Source organism: Scardinius erythrophthalmus, assembly GCF_964197995.2.
Source record: "Scardinius erythrophthalmus genome assembly, chromosome: 9".
In the NCBI taxonomy this organism is placed as follows: domain Eukaryota; kingdom Metazoa; phylum Chordata; class Actinopteri; order Cypriniformes; family Leuciscidae; genus Scardinius; species Scardinius erythrophthalmus.
The window spans coordinates 10191257-10216935 of NC_138229.1; the positions used below are offsets into that span (position 1 = coordinate 10191257).

A 25679-nucleotide genomic window follows, 5' to 3' on the forward strand; every position below is an offset into this window, starting at 1 on the left:
AACTTTTCTAAAATAGGCCATGCAAAGTGAACTTTTAATAGACCTTGTTATTCACAGCAGCGCCAACTTTGATTTTTAAAGGGAATGAAAGCGAGGCTGTGATCTCTTCAGTGGGTTATACTGGTAATTTATGTGTTTTTGGATTGTTCTGCTGACGAAATGCTGCCAAAAATAACTTTCAAAGAGATATCAGTAAACAAAAAACCCCAGACAATATGAGTTGTGGAAAATTATACACGATCTAGGAGCTTTATAGCCTACTTGTTTTTTTTGTGTGTGCGTTTTTTTTACAGTAGATGCCATTAAAAATATAGTAGGCCTAAGTCTACCCCTCACAGCCTCGCTTTCATTCCTGTCATATCGCTGCTCTGAATAAGGTCTATGTCAATGAGTTTCCATTTGAAAATAAACTGCCAAAGCCAATTAGTCTGTGGTTAGTAAGCATTATGAGGCGACACAGTTTCAGAGCAGCAAACTTTAAAGAAATTACTACTTCTTTTCAGCAGTAATGCTTTCAATTAAACAATAGTGACAGCGAAGACTTTTTCAAATTAACTTTCTATTCATCAAAAGTCCTTGAAGGTAAATACTGTTTTGTGTGTGTTTGTGCGCTGAAGAGATGTGTAACTGCCAACGGATGAGCTCATTTCTCTGCAGTATTTCTATTTTCAGGAAAGCAAGAAGATATACTCACCCTATAGTTCACACTCCTTACAGCTCACACACACACACACACAAGGTCAAACACACATCACAGTACACAGGCTTTCTTTATAGCTCACACTCAGGGTCAGCAGCAGGTATGTACCTTTCATCAGTGTTTAAGTGTTATTCTTCAGGATTATGCCTGGGTCTTTCCCCCTGCTGCTTTATGAGTGTAAAAGTGAATTATCGATATGTGCAGATGGGCTGTGCTAGTTTCATTTCCACCTTTATTAAAAACTCCTGTCAGCAGATGAGTAATTTACCGTACTGCTGACATTTAAACAGCCCTGTGCTGTTCTGGACTAGATCTTGTAAAAGCCATTTCAGAGACGCTTCAATGGAGTAAACAGATTACACTTCAAAGAGCAGTATTTAGAGATTATTTTAATTCATTCCTTTCAGGCTAACCAGATTCTATAAAAATACAGTGGGGGCCAAATGTCTTAGCTTGTATTTTGATTTTCTAATGTAACAACGACCAACATTTTATTATATTATCAGCACAACCATTTAAGTGAAAAGTTTAATAGGAAATTTAACACGAATGTCTCATGCCTTAAAGGTGCAGTAAGTGATTTCTGAGAAACACTAGATATTTGAAATCAAGCCAAACAAACACACCCCTCCCTTCATTGCTCCGCCCCCAAAATGCACAAGAACGCAATGCAAGACTGGATGTTTCTTTATCATAGCTTGAAGCAAAGCAGAATAATACTTTATGAAAAATAAAGCAAAGATGACAAACAAACAACAAGAAAGAACAAAAAATAAACATACAAGAGTATATACAAGCTGTTATATACTGTTTCCAGGCCTTCCATAGAAACCCGCCCTCTTCAGTCCATTATGTCTCTCCTGACATTAAAGAGTTTTATAATGTTACAATTTTTTTTGTTCTTTTACACTTTATTTGTCATAGCTTACACAAACATATCAGCAGCAAAACTGTTTTCAACATTGACACTAAGTAAGGGATAATCCACAGCTAGCTGTGCATTAAACGATTTTCACGAGTTCACACTTACAAATAAGTCAGATAGAATAAATGGTGTGCGTATTTGCCGTGCCGTCCGAAGAGAGGGCTCCGGGCTCGGTATTCGGCCGAACCCAGAGTATTCCTGGCTGTGGAAGGAACAAGCAAAGAGCGAGGAGTCGGGGTGGTGGAGGGATGCCGAAAAACTGTTGAGGAATGTAAGTGAGTCGACTGAGTGAATTTATATGATATATATATATATATATATATATATAAGCCCATATATATATATATATTCTTCCTCTCATTCTGATAGGATAGACATGGTAATTGTTGATGACAAGTTAATTGGATTTGATTAGCCTATTTGAACGTGCTCCTACCGAACTTTGTTTAATGAAGCATCATTTAATGCATGACGTGGAAGCAAAGAACCTGGTTGCCTCTGTAAAGTGCATTATCATTGTTTAATGCACAGCTAGCCATGGGTTAACCCGCTTATACCATGGTCACTTGCCAGCATTGACAACTCAAGAGCTGTTATTGATGTTTGCAGTGCAATATTTGACCGGAAGGGTAAAATTGATGGTTATTTTCGTCAGTGACGGCTTGTTAGATCTAGCAGTTAGATAATGCTGTGTGCGAGTGACGTATGTGTATGTGCGCTTCAATGAAAACAGCGCATTAATATAGAATGGTGATAAAACAGATTTGGAATAACCTGTGCATTAAATGGTTTTATACCATGGTCTGTCTGAAAAGGTGTGCAATAAAACTGCTTAATGCACAGGTAGTTCCAGGTTACTTTAATCACTGTTCTATATTAATGCGTTGTTACCATTGAAGTGCACATACACGTATGTCACTCGCACAGAGAGAGAGTGGAGATTGCGCTGCGCACACACAGAAATAGGAGCACAGAAACGTATCAACACTGCCCTGCGACTTTTAGCAATAGCAAGTAACAGTACCCAGATAGCATGGTGACACTGATACAATGTTGAGTTTTGATCCAAACCATAATTTTGGTTGAGATTGACATTTCAGTGTTTAAAGTGTGTTGGATCAGCATTGAAATTGATGAACGCTAACAGCACACATGGGTGGAGACAGTGACATTGAACTAACAGTGATTTGTAGTTGATGAGCACAAGATCATTCAGGCATGTATCTCTGCAGAACACTAGTGGGTGTTTCTCAATCAGTGGGGCGTTTTCAAACCACAATGGGCATTTTCAACCGCTCACCCGATTTGCTCTAATCCACTGCGGGCTTGGTTTAGGGGTGGGCCTTCATGATTTTAGCAAGTCTGTTGAAAAATAGTTGAAAAACATTTATTGTTGTTTGAAACTGGCCACTGATTGGTAAACGCCCATTTTGGTTTTGCATGTGCACTTCTCAGTAGTCTAATGCTTCCTCATTAGAGAGAAAACATGCATCCTATACAGAAGTCTTGTTTGTTGAAGCACCTGACTTCTCTAGCACAGTTTCAAACAATGGTGCATCTACCTTATTTCTCTGTTCCTTTGTTTTGCGTGCCTATTTGCATTTGATTTGTGTTGTTACTCATTGTAATTAGATAGATTAAAAGGTTATTAAAGTGTTTGAATAAAGCATCTATTTTTCTACATTCTTAAATGCACCTTGCAGGAACAAATGTTAACGCAGACGTGACCGCTCAAGATACAAGAATACCATAACAAATCAGGTGATAAACTAGACACAGCTGAAACAAACAAACTCATAATTACGGTAACCATGGTAACAAAGGAGTAGCGGGAAAATCAAAGAAAGGGAAACCAGGAACTAAATTACAAACTAAAAGTCCATGAAAAAAAAAAAAAAACATTTCCCAGTTTTTACTGTATTTTTTTATCAAATAAATGCAGTGTTGGTGAACCCAAACTTTATCATAACATTTCTGTGTTTTCTTCTTTGTTTAGACTTTTAATTCTCTTTTTTTTAGATTTAGAATTTTTGTATTGCGCTAAATATTTGCTAAATATTGTGTCTTGAGTGTTTGTAAATTCAGTAAATTGTTTGAAATGTGTACTGCATATGCTTTTCACACTAAATTGCCAACCAAAGGTTAATTATGTTCCAGATGTGTTACTTATTGTCCTAATGTATCCAATGGGAATTTTAGGTTTTTGAAAATGTTGCGAATGAATAAAACATGATGATTTAGCCCAGCAGCTGGACATAGACTGAATTATTCACCCCCTGTCAACCTGACAAAGACGCTCTCTTTTCTTTCTCTCCTCCCGTCTCTTCAGCTCCCCTGGCTCTGCTGTTCCTCCAATCTCTGACAAGGAGAAGATGCTCTGACTGCTCTGACTTTCCAAGAGTTTAACTTTAAAGTTAGTTCATTTTTGATGTTACTTCACTTTTATTGATCGGTTTGTCTTTTTCATCCCAGCTTTTCTCGTCCTCTCTCTCTCCTCCATTTCTTTCTGTAGCCGTTGGATCCCACTCTCCCGGGGATGTGTATGTCAGAGCGTGGTGTCACAGGCTCTCTGAGCTGAACTATGGCCGTTCTGTGAAGCTCTAAGGTTAACGGCATCTCTCCTAGCTGCTTGACATCATGAGCACTTAAATTTATGGCTTATAAATCATACCAATTTATGGCTGTAATCTGGTTGTGTTCATAGAAAGAGTAATTAAGAAAGCCTGCATCTACTTCAACTGCTTCATCCCAAAAGAGAATTGGCACTGGATTTGAATTGATATGGATGACTGGATAACCAAAGCAGAGAAGGCCAAAGGTAAAGAGATTCATGATTGTACTTTGATTTGTTCCCATGATGCACTGGGGTCACCTTAGAGTGTCCCATAAAGCTGTGTATTTAAGCAGCACCTTTCAGTTTTTGAGTTTAACAATGTGAATTTACACCTTTGCGGATGTGTGTGTGTGTGTGTGTGTGTCCTGGTAAACACTACATTATGGGGACAAAATGTCCCCACTAAGATGGCAATATCCAAAATTCTTGTCCATGAGGAAAACAGCTTATAAATCATGTTTTTTGAAAATGTAAAAATGTAGAAAGATTTCTGTGATTTGGTTTAGGTCAGAGGATAGAATATACCGTTTGTACAGTATAAAATCATTATGTCTATTGAATGTCCCCATAAAACATGAAAACACAATGTGTGTGTGTGCTTGTGTGTGGTCCTGGTAAACCCTACATTATGGGGACAAACATGGAAACCCCACGTGTGTGTGTGTGTGTGTGTGTGTGTGTGTGTTTCTATTCCGGTGGGGACTTCAACCTGAATGCACACTGACTCATGGGGACTCGTGTCACTGTGGGGATCTATTGAGGTCCCAATGAGGAAACAAGCTCATAAATCATACAGAATGAGTTTTTTTGAAAATGTAAAATGGCAGAAAGTTTTCTATTATGGTTAGGTTTAGGGGTAGGGTTAAGGGGATAGAATATACAGTTTGTACAGTATAAAAACCATTATGTCTATCTATAGAGTTTGTGTGTGTGTGTGCGTGTGTGTGTGTGTGCGTGTGTGTGTGTATGTGAAAAAGAAAGGTAGTTCAGCAGCCATCTTGACTAGCCCTGTATAATGCATCTGAATTCAGCAGAGAGCGGTTAGATACTCCCACCGCAGTAGAGTCTAAACAACACCCAACAAAGAGGTAAAAAAAGCATCCTCATGGAAAACAGTCAACTTTAAATAAGACAGCACGCATACTGTAAAACCCCTGTGTGTGTTGACTATTCTCATCTGCTCTGATGTGTGAGATTTGAAACCTAAGAAACTTTATTCTCAGAAAGAGTGTAAATCTCATTAATGATAAATGAAATCCTGAGAAATGCTTCACTGTGGGATTCTCGGATTCAGTTTCAGATTAGAGTGCTTTATTGCAGTGTTTCCCAACCTTTTTTTGTCTTTTGTACCTCCACAACCCACAGTATAAGGTTCAAATGCTCCAACACCAAACTAAAAAATGTGTTCCTGCATACATCATATTATTCAGAATATTATTTGGCACTATCATTGATATTTACAATATCTCTCTCTCTCTCTCTCTCTCTCTCTATATCAGTGGTTCCCAAACCTGTCCTGAAGGCCCCCCAACACTGCACGTTTTCTTTGTCCATTTGTTCCCTACTCAAACACACCTGATTCAACTCATCAGCTCATTATCACATGGGTTAATTGAGCTGATGAGTTGAATCAGGTGTGTTTGATTAGGGAGACAACGAAAATGTGCAGTGTTGGGGGGCCTTCAGGACAGGTTTGGGAACCACTGCTCTATATATATATATATATATATATATATATATATATATATATATATATATACAGTTTTACTGTACACAAAGTGTATTTACTGTAAATTAATAGTAAATATAATAAGAAGCAATAGTGTATGAGATAAAAAAAAACCTTGAGTTACGTTTAGCAAATTTGTGGTGCTTTTACCCTCTAATTCTTTACACGCACAAATACAAGGTGTCTGCAGATTCAGGTCTGTCAGTGTTAGAATTGAGCAGAAATTAGAGAGGGGCTTCTGGGACATGAGATGCGGTGAAAGGAGGAATTTACACAGCAAAGCAAAGAGAGTATAAAACAAGGGAGGGGGAGATACATGTCACTGCAACCGTCTAATGCTGAGTAGACTTATGTGCAGTTCTTGCACTGAGGTTTTGTACAGTAGGCCTATATAGCTCTTAGTTTTTATCATTTTTAGACTGAAAAGACCTATACTGTTGTTTAATCTTCTTCCATAATGACATTCTGACTGGATGACAGCTAAAGTCTGACATATGCATTAGGGTGTAACGGTTCAAATTACTCACGGTTTGGTTTTTAACACGGTTTAGCTATGTTCAGGGGGAAAAAGATTTTTAAAAAAATAAGACAATCAAACTACAAGCAAAAGCACCAATAAATACAAGATACAAATAAAATAAACAGCGCTTTTAAGGTTTATTTAGGTAGCCTATCTAACAGTAGTTTTTAGGTACAGAAATTGAATAAAGTAATTAAATGTAAAACAACATCCCATATAATATTCAATGTATAAATTAAATAAAGATGAATCATTATTAAAGTTACAAAAGGTTTTCAGTCAAGAGCAGGAAGTGATTAGAAATATATACAGCAGGAATATTAGGCTGCTGTCACTTTAAGACATAATGCACTTTTTTTTTAGAAAAAAAACTCTATAGTGTGTCTAATCAGGTACATAAAAATAATTACTATATTATACTTTTTTTTTTTCACAGTGATGCTATAGAAGATCCATTTGGGTCCCCCAAAGAATCTTTCAGTGATCTTTCAAATCTCAAAAGAACCATTTTTTATTTTATTTTTTTAGAATGAAGAACATTTTAATATTCTAACAAACCTTTTTTTCCCCACCATAAAAAAAGTTAACATCAATGGTTCCATTGATGTTAAAGGTTCTTCAAGTAGCCTAACCATTGCTGTATAAACTAAAGTCTGATTATTTCACGTGCACTTCACTGTTTAGGTTAAGATTACCAGTCCACAAGAGATGAAGGGGGAATGCAATCTTCTGCTCTGTGATTCATGTGAAAGCATCTCGAGCAGCCTCTTCGTGGTTTTGGGTTGCGATGGCATCCACAGTAATGCATTGCCGGGGCGCAGAGATGCTATGTCAGTAGTGTGTCACGTGCCCACAAGCTCTCTGTCTCGCGCCACCGTCTGAGCCTCCTCCCTCATCTCAACCAGCAACGGCAGAACACTGGATCAATTCGGATCAGCAATCATGCGGCCGCGCGGAGAATACGGTAAGGCAGCTGTGTGTGTGTGTACAGCAGAACCGCCGTTATATTTATGCTTTCAGACATCGTTGTGTGTGTTGCTCATCCCGGTGTCGGCTGAAGAAGGCATGAGCTGAGGGGATACAATTGTTGCGGATGAACCAGATGCTCTTTGTCAGCGCTGTTGAGCCAGTCGGCATTTAGCTAATTCCGCAGATTTTCCATTTAACCAGGTATTTGTGATCAGATGGGAGTCGTAATGAATCAGAGGATTCCAGTTCCGATGGTTCCATTATCTATTCTTTTAGTAGGCTTTTCTCGCGGAAAATATAGCCTATTTGGAAAAAAGTGAAATGTTATTGCATGCTGCCTTGAGCAGTTTCAACTGATGAAATCATTTTAGATTTTAACAGAACATTGGCTAATTATAACAATTCCCAAATACATTTAAAGTAGGCTATTCACCTACTTTTGAATGAATTTTCACTGACTTCTTGTCGTCCTATTATGCTGGTACATAAAATACTAAACAAAAATGTTATTAATTCATTACTTAATTATTTTTTAATGAAGTAGCCTACCATCGATTACGTAGGCCTTGTGTACCTCTTAACTACATGCTGTCATGCCCCAAGTAGCCATATGCAGTGACGACTCTTGTTTCATCTCCAGTTTCATATGACAGATGTAATAACGTGTTCAGAATGTGAATCGGATGATTTCTGCATCCGCTCTGATTTATCTTTATCATTTCTTTATTTAAGGATCTTTTATTCACTCAAATTAATTGGCTTCGTAAGAGTCATTCCCTCGGGAATCGGATCACACTGGTGTGTTTTTGATCCACTTCGGGAGTCGGAGTAGCCTACACTCGTATGTTCAGTCGTGGTGTTGCGTTTGCGATAGTGCGGGAAACACTGCCGGTGTATGTTAGTACTGTTCCGTTCACATTGTGAGAAGAATTCACATTCGAGAACTGTTCAGTCAACCTAAGGCCATGTATGAGAGCGTGTGTGCGTTTGAGAGACTTGAATGTTTTTTTTCAATCCACAGCCCATCCTCGCGCCTCCCTCCCTGAACGAGGTCCTTAAATGACCCACGGCGACTAAGGAGCTCGCGCTTTCCCTGTCCGGATCATGGCATGCGCCCCATCCCGGACTTCCACACGCGCGGCGCCGAGGCTCGAGAGCAGTGAACATGGGGATCAGGTCCAGAAATGCCACTAACGGCGCCGAGGACTCACGCGAGCGGAAGAGCGCGCTGGCCGGAGATCTGGAGCAGTGCGCGGGGCAGGAACGGGACGGCGCGCTGCTTCTCGTCGGTTCGGTCAGGGAATCGGACTTCAAACGGGGCTCACAGAACATCGGTCTGCTCGCTAAGACGCCCCTGGGCTACACGCGTCCCGTGAAGAGGAATAATATCAGGACGCGACGGATCCAAACCCTCATCTACGACGCGCTCGAGAGACCACGAGGATGGGCGCTGCTTTACCATGCGTTTGTGTAAGTGGACCCGATGCACTTCACACCCTGAAGCGCCCACACACAGAGGGAACAGCCCAGTTAATTATACATTATAACAATTCAGTTTAATCCAATTTATTTGTACAGCCCTTTTCATTGTTCCAGCAGCAGCAGCTTTACAGAGAATGCAGCCCATTAAAGGCAAAGACAGCCTATAATACGATTTATAATAACTGATAAATGACCCTAATAAAGAGAGGAAATTGAATGCTAATACAAAAAAAAAATCCCATTTATGCCTTTACTGAATCTTGGCTGGAATTGATGTACAAAAAGATATAACAAAATACTCAAGATTAGGGGAGCAAATTTAAAAGTTTAAGAGTCAGTCATTGAAAAACCCAAACTGATTCAACACTCATCTGAATATTGAGGTTCTCCTTAATGTTTATGATGGTGTCCTCGGATTTCAACTGAATAATAAATGTTCACTTTTGTGTTTTGATCATCATTGAATGTTATTTTCCTGTTTATCACTGCAAAGCTGCTTTAAAAGAATCTGTATTGTATAAAGTGCTGTAGAAATAACTGTGTAGAGAATGATAGCTTGCCTTTTAATAAGCAGGTAAGCAGCGTTTTGATCACACTCTGAGTTTTGTGCTTTTGCAGTATGCACTTTTGTAGTGTGTAATGAGTGCACGTTTGTGCTGGAGCTCTCCATGGTGCTGAGGCAGAGCACGAACTCCAACTGCTACCGCCAGAGTTAGTGACCAGAAATCAAATCACTTAAGCTTTCTAGCTGCCGTTTGTGGTAGTATAACAGCACCATACGCTCACCGTAGAGCCAGAGATACTGCCTGTTATCATCGTGGCGCTGAGATAAGGACACTGTGTGCTGCTGTGACACTGAAGTAAAGAGCATGACAAAGTGCCCCTGGTCTGTGTAGCTCTCCGTGGTCCTGATATCTGTATCGGTTGAGCGATTATACAGAAATAACTGCATAGACAATGCATAAGTGATCCTTATCTTAGAGAAGAATTAATATTGGTTAAGTGGAAATTGTTCTTTGTAAGGCATTAGAGTGCAGATGAACAACTTCCTTTGAATCCCCAAGCTTGACACTAAACCTCTGTTGCCTACTCACACACAAACACACATTATTCATAGCCCATTTTCTGTCCAGTGCTCTTAATGCCTTATCAGGATATGGATCATATCTGCTATTCAGCTGCACATATTTTCTCCAGTGTGTCTGTGGTTTCTCAGACTGAATCATGGCTTTTAACCAGGCCCTCATGTGAGGTATTCCACACCATATTAGTGTGAATAATTGATTAAAAAATGCTTTATTTGCTGAAAAGATGTTGTGTGGTGAGTGTGGTGCGTGTGTGTCTGGATGTGTGTATTTTGGAACAATTTGTTGTTAATAATTCAACTTGCCCCCACCCTGCCAGACCAGTGTATCTAGAGGAAGGGATTAAATGAAGTTGTTAAACATTGGGTGGGGCCGTCCTTTTTTTCTGTTGTGCAACTTATGCTTTTTTTATCTCAGCATTGCTGTTCTCTGCAGAGCAATGTAAAAACAAAAGTAGTGTAAAATAGGGTTTACTCTTTTAAAGATTCAAAAATAATTATACTATATAGTATACTTATGTACTATACCTTTATTCACACACACACACACACACACACACACACACACACACACACACACACACACACACACACTTATATAGGCCTACAGTATATATATAACTGTATAGTATTTATTTAGTGTAGTATAGTATAGTATTTATACAGCATATATTTATAGTATATAGTTCATTTTTATATATGAATTGATGTTTTAGGTCATTAAACATTTGATTCTCAGGCTGCACCTCTAGAGACGTAATTAGCTTTATTGCAGGATGGGTGAGCCAACTATTGGTAACTTCCTGCAGTTAATTGCCTTAGTTGTTCCCATAGCAATGGGGTGCTTATGGACGATAGGCTGAAATGAGAAAAAGGTTACACTTTATTTTAAGCTGTCAGTAGCTGCGTTTCCATACAGATTTGCGCAAAACTTTAGCGATATTTTCTAAATGTCGATAAAAAAATATTGCGAAATTTCCTTTAACCGATGTTATGGGACTAAAACTTAATTTTTACGTATATCCCAGCCACCACAGCTATTAGAATTCATAGGCATGTTATCCAAGCATTAATGGCAAGGAAAGCCCCTTATACTGGGGAGCGGACACATATGAGGTGTTTTCCCCTCCAATCTACTTCAAGTTCTTGATAAATTGTGGCATTTCTTTGTTGTTTAGAATCCAGTATTCCCATAATACTTTTGTCTTTTATGAGTTAAATGAAGAACTCTGTCTCGTCTTCTGTCTAAACATACTGAGTCATCTTTAAAGAATGATCAGCTTTTAAGTACGCCTGTTGACCTGTAAATGCGAAAAAACTGTTTCCATTGCAGTTTTGCGAAATATTCCTTTTTTGAATAGCCTGAAAAATCACTTCATGCAAGTGTAATTATTTTTTTGCGATATATGGGAGTTTTTGCGAAATTGACATGTTTCCATTGGGTGTATTTTTAATTTGCAATTTCAATTTGCGCAATTTGAAGGGTAATGGAAACAAGGCTATTGTTACAGTGTAATTATATATTGAAGTACTGAGTAATATTAATTAACAACATGCATTACTATAGGGTTAGGGTATGATTAGGGCTTGGTTGAGGGTAAGTTGCATGTAATTATGCATTATGCATTATTTTACTGTTATTACTATGGTAACACTAGGATACTGTAAAAAAAAAGTGTTAAAATATATAGAAAAATATATCAGACCAGCAGGGAGCATGTCAAGGGAGATGTTTACATGACACCTTTTTATGCGTTTTGGCCGTTCATTTACTCACCAGCAGCATTTTAGGGGGCGCAAATTCGTGGAAATGGTGACGTATTAAGTGTTTAGTGTATAGGTGCGTAGTGTTTCTTTAGAAAGTGACATCGCCAACTACTGGCCTGGCATGTGTAATACAGCGTTTTTAGTAGTTTTCGCTGATCCGTTTGAACGGGATCATTTTGACAACGTTATTGTCTGTATGCAAATTAATGATTTAGAATATCATTATTGTGTAAACGTACCCGCATTTGAAAATTTCATAGACAAGTTGTTTCTGACAAGACAAACTGGATTTAAACTTACATTGGAAATTAAAGATTGGGTGTGCGGGGGTGGGGGTTGCTGGTGGAGTTGTGTAGAGAATAGAATAGAATCAAGTAGAATAGCGTATAGAACATGTAGCAATGGTGGTATGGGATCAGCGGTGCTGCGTAGCTCAGTAAAAAAGGAGAGCTTTTGGGCTTCATGCATCCATTATACTTGCTCTTTAAAATTTGACAGGATGTGATTTTCAGCATTGAGTTCTCACTTTGCCTTTGGCTATCGATTTGTGACCACCGTGTACAACAGGGAATTGCAAAGCATTTCTCAGAACGCAGGAATTCTTTGATCTATATCTCAGAAAAGAATGTCCTACTTTCCTTGAACAATTAGATTTATCTTGTTTAAAGTGTCAGGTTGAAGCTGATTTACTCCGAACAGTTAAGAGAGTGTTATGAAGAGTCGCTTGCTTAATTAAACTTGCCATGTGCTTCATTAAATGAGTTTTGGAAAGGTGTCAGGTCATGTATGAATAATGGCTGAAGCAGACTTAGGTCAGGGCAATGATGATTAAATTATACCACGCTCTTATGTTACCTTGAATATTTGATATCAGAAACTTGTGCTGCTGCAGATGGACTGTGTTGTACGGTCGGGTCATAGCTTGTGGGTAACAGGGGCCAAGGCTTCTGGCTGCACTCTTGGCTAGAATCTCTAAGTGGAATTTGATACCGGCAGCTAAATCACACTTACACAGGGAGCTCAGGAAATACATAATGTGAGAATTTATGGATGATGAATAATATAACAAGCAGCAGCATTTTAGAATGGGGTGGGGGCAGCAGCTCAATGGTTAAAGATCTGAGCTAGTAATCTGAAGGTTGATGCTGTGATTCATGAAGTGGAGAGCTACTGGGATCCTCCATCACAGTTTCGCCCTTGAGCAGAGCACTTAACCGCAGGTTGCTCTGGGTGGGCCTCTCCTGTCACAAATATGCTGTAAGTTGCTTTGGCTACACTGTAAAAAAATCCTGTTGTTTTTATGGAAAAAAAAACTGGCAGCTGTGGTTACCAGAACAATACTGTAAAAAACACATCAAACCGTTAACATACTTACGGAGTTACATGTAAATTTAACATTTTAAACATGTATATTTAACATTGGATTTCAGTAATATGATATGTTATACGACCTATTGAAGTATTAATGTCTGTTTTGTACCATAGTATTACACTGACAAACCAACAATCACAGCAGTAATGAGAGGTACATGATTAATCAAAGCTCATCACAAGTAGTACTTCCACAAGAAAGTTAATATGTAGACATAGAAGGTGCACAGTTTCATTCACACAAACATTAAACACCATAATGGTAACACACATGAAATTTTAAAAATACAATAAACATTAATTTAACAACATTAAATGTCACATAAACCCCTAATGTACATAACTGATTATAAAAAAACTATGATGAAATAGTTATTTCAACAAAAATACGTCAAATGTGAAGTGTCACACATGGAATTGTGGGAATGTCAATTTACGTTTTTTCACTGTAAATTATACAATGACTTGTTAGTTTTTACTTCCAAAAACGGTATTTTACAGTAAAATGACATTAAATGTACCATTAGATCTATCACAGTTATTTACCGTATATAGAATGGAAACTTTCTGTTAACCAATTAACAGTTTTTCACTGTAGCATTTTTACAGTCTTTTACTGTTAAAATCAAGATCATTTTTTACAGTGTAAGAAAGTGTCAGCTGATTGACTAATAAAATAGCATGAGTTGCAGTAAACCAGTCTAGTAGCAGCTACTCTTCAAGTAAGGCTGCAAGAGCGAGTGGTTGTCGCAATGCAACGATAACTGAAGGTCAGGTTGACATCTAGGACGATTTCCAGGGTTTGCACTCACCTAGTGGGGATGACTTGTGACCTTCAACCCATAGAGAGAGAGAGAGAGAGAGAGAGAGAGAGAGAGAGAGAGAGAGAGAGAGAGAGAGAGAGAGAGAGAGAGAGAGAGAGAGAGAGAGAGAGAGAGAGAGAGAGAGAGAGAGAGAGAGAGAGAGAGAGAGAGAGAGAGAGAGAGAGAGAGAGAGAGAGAGCATGTGGGGGAGGTTGGGACTGGTTCTAAGAAGAGCTCACTGTCTTTCCAGTTTCACTGCTGATTAATGTTGATTCATAGCTTTCAATACCAAACAGAAACGTCCACCCCTATTCCTCACGAAGGTGATCCCACCTAATCCATTCTCTCCATTGATCCAGCCGATATCCGTTAGCAGATATTTACATACAAATAAAGTATGTAAATATCAAATTACACACTTTTATTTATAATAGATAAACTGTCAAGCAGTGTTGGGGATAACGCATTAAGTTATGTAATCAGATTACTTTTTCAACTATAAAGTAACACATTACATTTAAATTTACAAGAAAATATCTGTTACTTTTTCAAATAAGTAATGCAAGTTACTTTGTTTTCCCATGTATTGACTAACATCTGCCCTGTCCCCATGTTGAGAGAAATCAGGAGTAGGTGCAGAGACGTGTGCGCTGCGTAAACATGACATTTATCGTAGCTATAGACTAAATGTGAGCATTTACTCATCTTACATGCACAAAGATTCAGATTCAGCATTCCTCAAAATGAATAAAAACAGTGAAATGCAAACTCAGAATATTACGCAAACCTGCAATAATGAAATGTTATATAACACAAATATGCTTTATCTCATTTGTTAAACATATCTCTGCTGCTGACATTCACGTTAGTTTGGACTCGTTATGTTTTGTCATCACCTGCCTACGTCACTCATTTGTTGTCATGGACACTAAACACGTTCAGCTGTGCACTTATCAGTCACCATCATACTAGTTTTTCAAAGCTCAGATTAAAACTTATCTGTTTAGAATAGCTTTTAGTGATTTGATTTGTTGATTGTATGTTTGATCTGTTTGTCTGTCTTTTGCATGGCTTTATATTTTACTGATTTACTTTTAATGTTGTACAGTGTCATTGAGTGCCTTGAAAGGTGCCTATAAATAAAAGGTATTATTATTATTATCGTTAACACCTGTATATACGTTCAGTTCTGTTTCAGTCCAGTGTCCGGTATTGTCTGTTTGCCTTCCTGTTGGATCTTTAGAGAATAAACCTTCTGAATTGAATCGTATACGTCTTCCTCATCAGTCTGCCAGCAACCAGCCGTGACACTGACCTTCAAGGATCCTATTCAACCATACTAATAAGCAAAAATGACTTTAGTGAAACCACATTTGTGTTTCTTTCTCTCTCTCTTTTTTATTGCTGAAGTAAGAAAGTCGAACTTCTCGTGTGTTCTGTTCTTCTGCGATCCAGAATGGATCACAGCTGAAAGATTAGTACGAGCTACAGCCTCTACTGTTCAAGCGTGAATTTGCATTTCCTTCAGCCTGAGGCTTATTCATTTAACTTTTGGTGTGAAAGGGCCTTTACATTTTCCAAAAATAGATTTTTTTTTGTTATTAACAAACAAGCAAGCCCAGCCCAGATGATAAAAAGTAAGGCAACGCATTACTTCCCATAAAAAGTAACTAACACAATTAGTTACTTTTTTTAGGCAGTAATGCCATATTGTAATGCATTACTTTTAAAAGTAACTTTCCCCAACACTGTTGCTGCTAAGGTCTCTTGGCTGGTTACTAGACATTTCTAGGGTATTCTAGATGTTTGCTATGTTGTAGCCAGGAAGTTGCTGGACATTGCTAGGGTCTTTTGGCTGGTTATTAGACATTTCTAGGCTATTCCAGCTGGTTGATGGGGTGTTTTGGCTTCAGATCAGCTAAGCATCATGAGCTCAATTCAAAGAATTGTTTTTTTCCCTTATATTTGCAACTGGTGAGTGAGTGACTTAAATCTCCTTTTGTCTAAGCAGCAGTTTTGCAGTGGGTTAAACCTGGAAACATTAACAGCAAACGCAGTATCACCTCACACATTTGCAGTAGGTGCAAAGTCTCCTCCTCCCTAAACTGCATTACCCAGCATTCTACGGCCACATGGCGATTCCTCACCTCTAATTGGCCTTCTCTGCAAGTGTGTGTGTGTGTGTGGGTGTGAGTGTGACCTTCCCAGTCAGATTAAAGGTTAAAGGACTTGTTTGTTTTTTTCAGAGTGAGAGAAAATCCATTTACGTCATGTATGTACAGCTCTAGGCCAATGTACTCTGTCTCCTTCACTAACACACACACTCGCAATGTGGAGGTGTAAATATGTTTGTGTGTGTGCACTCTCTGCGGTTCTGTAATTCACAGATCATTTTATCACGGCAGGTTGTTGTTACTGGGTGAGAATGGAAATGGGGTGCTGTCAGAGTGGGAAATCCCTCTCACAGTGTGTGTGTGTGTGTGTGTGTGTTTTATGCAGATATGTGCCAACAAAATAATGTTCCTTATTTTTGCTTAGCAAACTTGCTTGATCAACTGAATTAAAGATGCTGGAGCAGATTGGCGCCACATGACCCATGATGCCCGTATGAGCACTTTACCTGCATTTCTTCTCATCGTTTAATGATTTTTTTCTCTTCTGTACCTATAAATAAAAGTGACAAGAATGCAGCAAAAAGGCACATATAACCATAATGCTTTGCAAAGACTCCAGTTGTAAAATTGAATTTTGGCTTCATGTAATTTGGTTTATAATGGAGAAGCAAGACAGATCCTCACCGTAGTGCGTCAGTGGTGTGGAGTAAAGGTTGCCTGAATCGAGCAGCATTTTTTGCAAAAGATGAGGCCAAAAATTGTATGGCAATAAAATGTCACTTTGCCGATAGTCTTTAGCCAAATATGGTGCGTGTATTATTATTTTTTATTCCAAAATGGTTAGATAGCATTTATAGTGCAGATTAATTAGAATTAGATGAATTAGAAGTACAATTAAAATGAAATGAAATTCATATTTTTTAAAAATATTAATTGTACATTAAAGGATATAATTTACTCACTAACATGTTATCCCAAACCTGCATGAAAGCCTTTCTTCTGTGAAACATAAAAGAAGATATTTAAAAAGTCAGTTGTGTGAAAATAACATTGGAACCTATTGATTGGAACCTATTGATTTTATTTTGAAAAACACATTTTTCAAAATATCGTCTTTGTGTCACACAAAAGAAAGGTACAGGTTTGAATACATGAGGGTGAGTACTTTTTTTTTTTTTTTTTTGGTGAACTATGCCTTTAATATTTGTGCCTTTAATATTTGTATATTTTATCATACACACAACCAGGGCTTGACATTTACACCCGCCAACCCCGCCAAATGCGGATGTATTTCAGTGGTGGCGTGTAACGCAGTCACTCCTACTAGCCATTTTGGCAGGTTGAATTTTATACACTATACTATATTGCAATCTAGTGTTGTCGAAAATATAGATTTTTCGATACATATCGATACTGAAATGTCTGAAACTCTTCCGCAGGATGCACAATACCAGCTGCGCATCGGCGTCCAACCCCTTTACTCACTCATTTACTCTACACATTTGCTCCAGATAAATATTGTTGGAGGGCTTGAATTTCAGCGAGGGATTGCGCGCATTGAGCATTATTTTACTCATTCCCGCAGATTTTCCCACATAAAGACAAGTATATTAGGTAAAACAGTATAAGGCTATGTTCACACTTAGCGTCTTTTTTGACAAGAAAAAGTTGACAGCGGCGTTACAAATAGCAGCCGAGCGCGTCTTTTGTTGCTATAACAACAGCTGCAACAGTAGCCTAGTGCTGTATGATGCAAAAAAATGTCGAGAAAGACAAAGTTGGCTCTTGCGTTGGCTTTTGAAGTTACCGGGGAGGAGAATGTCGGTTCACAAAGACGTTTGTGGGTGCACGACATTATACGGGGAAGGAAACTGTATGGTGCTTACAACAATTTAGTCCAGGAGCTCCGGTTGGATGATGCACGGTTTGTGGCATTTTTTAGACTACACAAAAGTCAGTTTGAAGACCTGCTACAAATCATTGCACCATTGATTGCAAAAACGTTCTTGTTGTTATGGAAATGACAGGTCTCGCTACTCGCTTGTCATTGGTCAGCTGTCAAAAAGGCGCTTGACGTAGGGCGTTCTTTTCAGAAAAGTTGAACTTTTTTCAACTTAAAAAGACGCTCTGAGCTGCAGAAAAAGACGCCGGCGGCGGCGTCTAAAAAAGCGCTCAGGACTTTTTTGAAAAAACGGTTTACTCCATAGGGTTATAATGTAGAACAGACGCTGGCAGTTTGAAAAAAGACGCTAAGTGTGAACATAGCCTAATGGGTCTGTGAGTCAGGTCTTAAAGTGACAACAGCCTAATATACCAGCTGCCAAATTATGAGATGATATTAAAAATATCTATATGGCAGTTTTTGCCTTTGGAAAAACTTTGGAAAACCACTAGCCACAGTGGCTGGTGAGAAAAAAAGAATATAGCCTAGGCTAAATGTCAAGCCCTGTACTTGCCCTGCTCAGAAACTTATATTATAAATATATTAATTGCGAGTCTCTGAAATTTGATGGAATTTTATGTCATTTAATTAGGGATTCACCGAAATGAAAATTCTGGGCCGTAACCAAAAATTCCAAACCAAAAAATTCGAAACCAAAAGCGCGTTTTAAAAATTAATTATTTATCATTTTTTTATTATTTTTTATAATTGTATTAATATTAGACTTTTTAATGAAATTCAACAATTTTATTGATACTGAATTTAAAAGATACAAGTATATAAAATAAAATAACCACACTTTTATCGAAAGTAACAGTTAAATTGGACAGATAATTTATTAATATTAAATATCAATATATTATTCTTTATACTACTTTTTAATTCTGATTATTAATTCTGTTTATGTTCAATGCAACATAATCAGATTTAACAGATTTATTTTTTAATAAATGTAAAAAATATTTTTTTTATGTTGTTTATGTTTATGTGGTGTTTTTAATATGCTTTAAGACAAACCATGCACAAATTCATCAGTCAACACTATTTCTGAGTATTTTCTCCTTAAAACTGCAGTGTACCAAAGACAGTCTCAAAAACGAGGTTTGAAACCCTCCCTGCTTCCCACTGTCACAAACATGCAACCAATCCAGTCAATGTGTGGGCCGGGGCTTTTCTCTATTGGCTTTCTAAGATGTTTAAAGTGTTTCTAAGATGCTGATTTTTAGAAGGCAGCTGTCCGACTCTGAGATGGTGCATATTAACCCTGGACCCTATGCTAAATGAAGCAAGGGTGTAGAGTTACATTTAAGCTATTTTAAAGGTATAGTGGAGGATCTTTCTGAATTTTAGATAAGACCCGCCCTCTCCACTTTTTGAAAAGTTTGATTGATTCACCAGAATGATTGACAATTAGGAGGACCAATAGTATAGGTGATCCACCCGGAAGTAAAAAATCCTCCGCTATACCTTTAAGGCATGAAGAAATTATTTTCACAGAAAAAAAATACATTTTAAGTTTTAATCAATAAAATTATTGACAGCAGGGGGACTTTAAATGTTGAAGTTCGGCCAACGCTGGTGTCCGTTAACATTTAATTAATGCGGAAAGCAAACTCCTAAAGACACATCAATAGAGCTCACTGTACAGGTGAATGTAACCGGCTGAATACAGAATTTGAAAGGAAGCATAAAATGATCTACCACTGATTGATCTTGCTGAATTTAATGAGGCCATGAGCGCCAGCTCTGCCGTCAACACACACACAGACACACATCTGCCTGAGTCAGGTCTGTCTGGGTAAAAGAGTCCCCAAATGTACTGGACAAGCAACCAGGTCCGATTCCCTCACGTCTCAGAATCTTTGCTCTGTGCCTACTCTGTCAGAATGACTTGCAGTAAGTCTAATATGCTGCTTGTCATGAGAAAGAAGTGGTCATTCAGCAGACCTTTTATCCAAAGCAGCTTACGGTACACTTACTACAGGGACAACCTCCCTGGTGTCTTGCTCAGAAGCACAGCGGTAATCGGTCGTGAGTCATTCCTCCTCTGGCTCTAAGTTTTATGTGGCATCACCTTTTTAGAGAAGTTCTGTTGCTGTAATGTACTGGTTATGTACTAGTGAATATGGTAAAAGGTGAGCGGCTTGATGTAAGGCCATCAAGGGCTTTCTTCCTGTTAGGAGCTCTTTATTAGATCTGTTCTGTATTAGATCTGTTCCTTGCTTCCACATATTTAAGCTAAAAGCACTGTCTCATATTCTAAAACACAGTCTAATCTCATCCTGGTTTTGCTTCAGGACACAGATTCTACATTGGACATCAATGGCAACCCAAGACAAGTGCAAAAATGTCCTTTAAATCAAACATTAGTTCATTAAGTTTCTAAATATTTATTAAAGGGATAGTTCACGCTTAAAGGTGGGGCAAGACGTTTTTGAAATATTCTGTTTGGAAGTTTGTCGGACCGACACAACAACAAACGTGTAGCCAATCAGCATTGTGACGGTAGAGGAGAGAGGACGATCAAGAGGGAGATTTGAACTGAAGAAAGACTGCAGAAATTGAGAGATGAGACAATACAAAAGAAAAACTTCAGAAGAAATCACTGAAATGAAGGGTTATGACTGGGCAAGAGCTTAAGGACTCGCGTTAATGTTAGAAAAGCTTTCCAGCGCTGGAGAGAGCTAAGCGGGAAGGCCTGAAAACAGACACCGGGGTTGCTTTGATTCGGCTCCAGACGCGAGTTACACTGTTTGAGTGTCAGTGTGTGTCTGGAGCTGCTGTGATGTTGGCAACTAACAACCAACTCTTGTTTGTAATTACTATTGTGTATACGTTCATTTTTCGTGCTTCCTTGTCACTCGTTCATCATCTGCGTTTTATTTTTTGTGAAGCATTATTTTGTTGCGCTTCTGCTATGATAAACAGACATCCACTCTTGGATTGCGTGCGTAACGGAGGCCAGTTAGTCAGAGTCGCCTTGGCGATTGCTCATAAATGCGGGGTTTAGCGTCATTGTTTGTGCTCTTGACTCGCTTGCAGGGGGGATCTGGGTTCGAGACCGACTCGGAGGAGGGCTGTTAGAATGTGAGTGTGAGTTTTGAAGGCGGAGCAATCAAGAAGGTGCGTGTTTGTTTGGGCTTTTAGATATCAACATTCAGATATCAACAAACGGCTTACCCCACCTTTAAATGAAAATTAAGTTATTCAAGTAATCATCTAAAGCTGTATTGCATTCTTTCTTTCTTTTTTTTCAGACCACAAAAGTAGACATTTTTAAGTCGATTATATGCTGGTCACTAGTTAATGTTATTATATGGAGGAGTCCACAAATTATTATTTTTTAATTCTCCTTTTGTGGTCTGAAAAAGAAAGAAGGGCATACAGCATACGAACAACACCAATTTAATTTAAATTTAAATTTAATTTTTATTTTAGGGTTAACTATCCCTTTAAAGGTACAATATGTAAGATTTTTGTAATAAAATATTCGAAAAACCACTTTCACAGTGTGATATACAGTATTTCATGCAGATGTATACTTACATTATCCCAAAAGTTCCCAAGGATTTGTAAATCCAAAGAAATTCCAGTTTTTAATAATTACTCGTCCCTGGTAATTGTCGCCTATCAATGACGTAATATCCGCGTTATCCTCAGTTTCCGCTTGTAGAAACCATAGAGACAATACATAGATTCCTCATTAGCGGCCGTATCAATTAGGGGTGATTAATCTGTCTGATTTCCCGATTCGATTCGATTACGATTATTGAAGTCCCGATTCGATTACAGTCGATTTTCGATTATTAACGATTCTCGATTAGCGATTATTGATTTTCCATTTCACAACAGTAAACGAAAATACACTACAAAGTGATTGCAGTATTAAAAAAAGTCAGCGGCTGAATTACTTAACTCTTTTATTGAGTAACAACAACTCAAAGCACTTTCTGTGTCGTGTAGTTATAACTTCAGAATTATTTGTATAGCTTATGTTCTGTAGAACACAGAAATTAATACATCACATTGTGTTGTGACTCATCAAGTTGAACTAAACAATAACAAATTAATGAAAGGCTTATTTCCTTTAGGAAGTAGATCAGAACCAACATACTGTAGAAATTGGACAATTTTCTTCTAGAAAGACAAGGTGTTCAGGTGGAGGAAGACTGCAGGTTGCAGTCGAAACATGTCAAGGTAAAGAAAAAGTTTTTTCTCCACCTGAACACCAGAAAATTGTCCAATTTAATCATTAAGAAGACAAAATGAACATTTTTGAACTTACTGTAGCTTCAATTAGTAACATACAAAGCCACTCTTATACACAACTAAATAATAAAGAGTTATGACTTGAAATGTTTGCTGTATACTACAATCAAAAACAGCTTATACAAAAAAAGTGAATGAACATCTGCAGAGTGTCACGGTCACGTTCTTCAGCCTTCATCTGTGTGTGCACTTCATTCCCCAGAATCCTCCATGGCGCACACCTGCACTCACTCACCCAATCACCAATCATCATCACCTGCACTCCCTCATTAACCACCCTTTATATTCAGCACTCTCCCTTCACTCCTTGTCTGGTCTCGTCGATGTTCACATGACCCACAGACTTCCGAACACTTACCTGGATTCCTACCTGTCATTTCATCCTCTCCAATCCGTCCTGCCTGCCATCCTGTTCTGCCTTCAGCCCGACATCATCTGCAAAGAGAAAGAAAGACAAGGACATTACCAACCAGCTAAGCATCCACTGTTATTCTGTGTTTCTGTTACTCACCATCTGTCTGCATCTCCACACTCCCTGAAAATAAACTATTAACCTTACCATCTTGTCTGCATCCTCTGTAAAACCCTGACAGAAGACCAGACCACACGAAGCATGGAAGTTGCTCACTTCACCCTAACCCCAGCTGATCGTCTGATTCATTGTTTTCAAGATGGCTGCTCAATCGAGGAATATGTCGCCGGCTTTCTGGAGCTTTCTGTTGGGGTAAGCTGGACAGATGATGTCCTAAAAACAGTATTTTGGGGCGGACTGGATAACCATCTGTACCAGCAAGCTCCAGCGGAGGCAATCCCAGGCTCATTTGCCCAGTATCTAGATCATGTGTTGTGGTTGAGTGGCTCAAGGTTCACCGTAGGTGAGGTTGAGGACATCGCCACTCAACCACCATCTCCAGCCATCTTCACCACGCCACCCATCATCATCCGGAATTCAGTCACCAGCACTAGCGAGCCTGCATTTGACGCCAGTCCAGCCGAGCCTGCACTTCACGCCAGTCCAGCCGAGCCCGCACTTCACGCCAGAGCTGCCGAGACCAAGGCAGTAGGCGTCGTGCCCGCCGCCCCTGAGTCTATGAGCGTCATGCCCGCCGCGCCTGTGACTGTCAGCGTCGCCTGCCCGCCAGAGCCAGAGCCAGTCGCCTGCCCGCCAGAGCCAGTCGCCTGCCCGCCAGAGCCAGAGCCAGTCGCCTGCCCGCCAGAGCCAGAGCCAGAGCCAGTCGCCTGCCCGCCAGAGCCAGAGCCAGTCGCCTGCCCGCCAGAGCCAGAGCCAGTCGCCTGCCCGCCAGAGCCAGTCGCCTGCCCGCCAGAGCCAGAGCCAGTCGCCTGCCCGCCAGAGCCAGTGAGCGTCGTTCTCCCCGAGCCAGAGCCAGAGTTTTCAAAGCCCTCATCGCTGGTCCCGTCCAGCACAAAGCCCTCATCGCTGGTTCCGTCCAGCTCAAATCCCTCTTCATCGCTGGTCCCGTCCAGCTCAAATCCCTCTTCATCGCTGGTCCCGTCCAGCTCAAAGCCCTCTTCATCGCTGGTCCCGTCCAGCTCAAAGCCCTCATCGCTGGTCCCGTCCAGCTCAAAGCCCTCATCGCTGGTCCCGTCCAGCTCAAAGCCCTCATCGCTGGTCCCGTCCAGCTCAAAGCCCTCATCGCTGGTCCCGTCCAGCTCAAAGCCCTCATCGCTGGTCCCGTCCAGCTCAAAGCCCTCATCGCTGGTCCCGTCCAGCTCAAAGCCCTCATCGCTGGTCCCGTCCAGCTCAAAGCCCTCATCGCTGGTCCCGTCCAGCACAGAGCCTTCTTCGCCGCTGGTCCCGTCCAGCACAGAGCCCTCTTCACCGCTGGTCCCGTCCAGCACAGAGCCCTTTTCACCGCTGGTCCCGTCCAGCACAGAGCCCTCTTCACCGCTGGTCCCGTCCAGCACAGAGCCCTTTTCACCGCTGGTCCCGTCCAGCACAGAGCCTAGCACAGAGCCTTCACCGCTGGTCCCGTCCAGCACAGAGCCCTCTTCACCGCTGGTCCCGTCCAGCACAGAGCCCTCTTCACCGCTGGTCCCGTCCAGCACAGAGCCCTCTTCACCGCTGGTCCCGTCCAGCACTGAGCCCCCTTCACCGCTGGTTCCGTCCAGTACAGAGCCCTCTTCACCGCTGGTCCTGCCCAGCACCGAGCCTTCACCGCTGGTCCTGCCCTGCACAGGGCCTTCACTGTTGGTCCCATTCAGCTCAACACCCTCTTCACAGCTGGTCCTGTCCAGCTCAACGCCCTCTTCACCGCGGGTCCTGTCCAGCTCAACGCCCTCCTCACCGCGGGTCCTGTCCAGCTCAACGCCCTCCTCACAGCGGGTCCTGTCCAGCTCAACGCCCTCCTCACAGCTGGTCCTGTCCAGCTCAACGCCCTCCTCACAGCTGGTCCAGTCCAGCTCAACGCCCTCCTCACAGCTGGTCCTGCCCAGCACAGAGCCCTCATCGCTGCCCAGCACAGAGCCCTCATCGCTGCCCAGCACAGAGCCCTCATCGCTGCCCAGCACAGAGCCCTCATCGCTGCCCAGCACAGAGCCCTCATCGCTGCCCAGCACAGAGCCCTCATCGCTGCCCAGCACAGAGCCCTCATCGCTGCCCAGCACAGAGCCCTCATCGCTGCCCAGCTCAGAGCCCTCATCGCTGCCCAGCTCAGAGCCCTCATCGCTGCCCAGCTCAGAGCCCTCATCGCTGCCCAGCTCAGAGCCCTCATCGCTGCCCAGCTCAGAGCCCTCTTCGCCGCTGGTTCCGCCCAGCTCACAGCCCTCTTCGCCGCTGGTTCCGCCCAGCTCAGAGCCCTCCTCGCCGCTGGTCCTGTCCAGCTCAGAGCCCTCCTCGCCGCTGGACCAGTCCAGCTCCAAGCCCTCTTCGCCGCTGGTCTTGTCCAGCTCAGAGTCCTCTTCGCCGCTGGTCCTGTCCAGTCCAGAGCCGCCTTCATCACTGGTCCTGTCCAGCCCAGAGCCGCTTTCGCCCCCTGCCTCTTCCAGTCCAGTGTTAAAGCCTGATATTTCCCCAAAGGAATTTTGGGGGGGGGGCTATCAGTCGTCTCCGCCATGGCCACCTGAAGGGTCCTCACCGCCGTGGCCACCCGAAGGGTCTTCTCCGCCATGGCCACCCGAAGGTTCTTCTCCGCCATGGCCACCCGAAGGGTCCTCACCGCCATGGCCACCCGAAGAGTCCTCTCCGCCATGGCCACCCGAAGGGTCCGCACCGCCATGGCCACCAGAAAGGTCCTTACCGCCATGGTCCCCTGCTCAGCCTGTATCACCATGGTCCCCTGATCAGTCTGCTTCACCTTGGTTCCCTGCTCAGCCTGCACCGTCCTGATCACCTCCTCTGTCTGTCCTGCCACCATCCTGGAGTCCGTACTC

General features: G+C 41.0%; 1 protein-coding gene across 1 annotated transcript in view; it reads left to right on the forward strand.

The window, feature by feature from the left end:
- Positions 1-8622: 8622 nt before the first annotated feature.
- kcnq3 (potassium voltage-gated channel, KQT-like subfamily, member 3) overlaps positions 8623-25679 on the forward strand; it is a gene marked incomplete at both ends in the record, with an annotated part of 49810 nt that continues 32753 nt past the window's right edge. The window contains one exon of the mRNA XM_081374266.1: positions 8623-8927. Within this exon, the coding sequence (XP_081230392.1) occupies positions 8623-8927 (305 nt within the window). The remainder of the gene's footprint in view (positions 8928-25679) is intronic.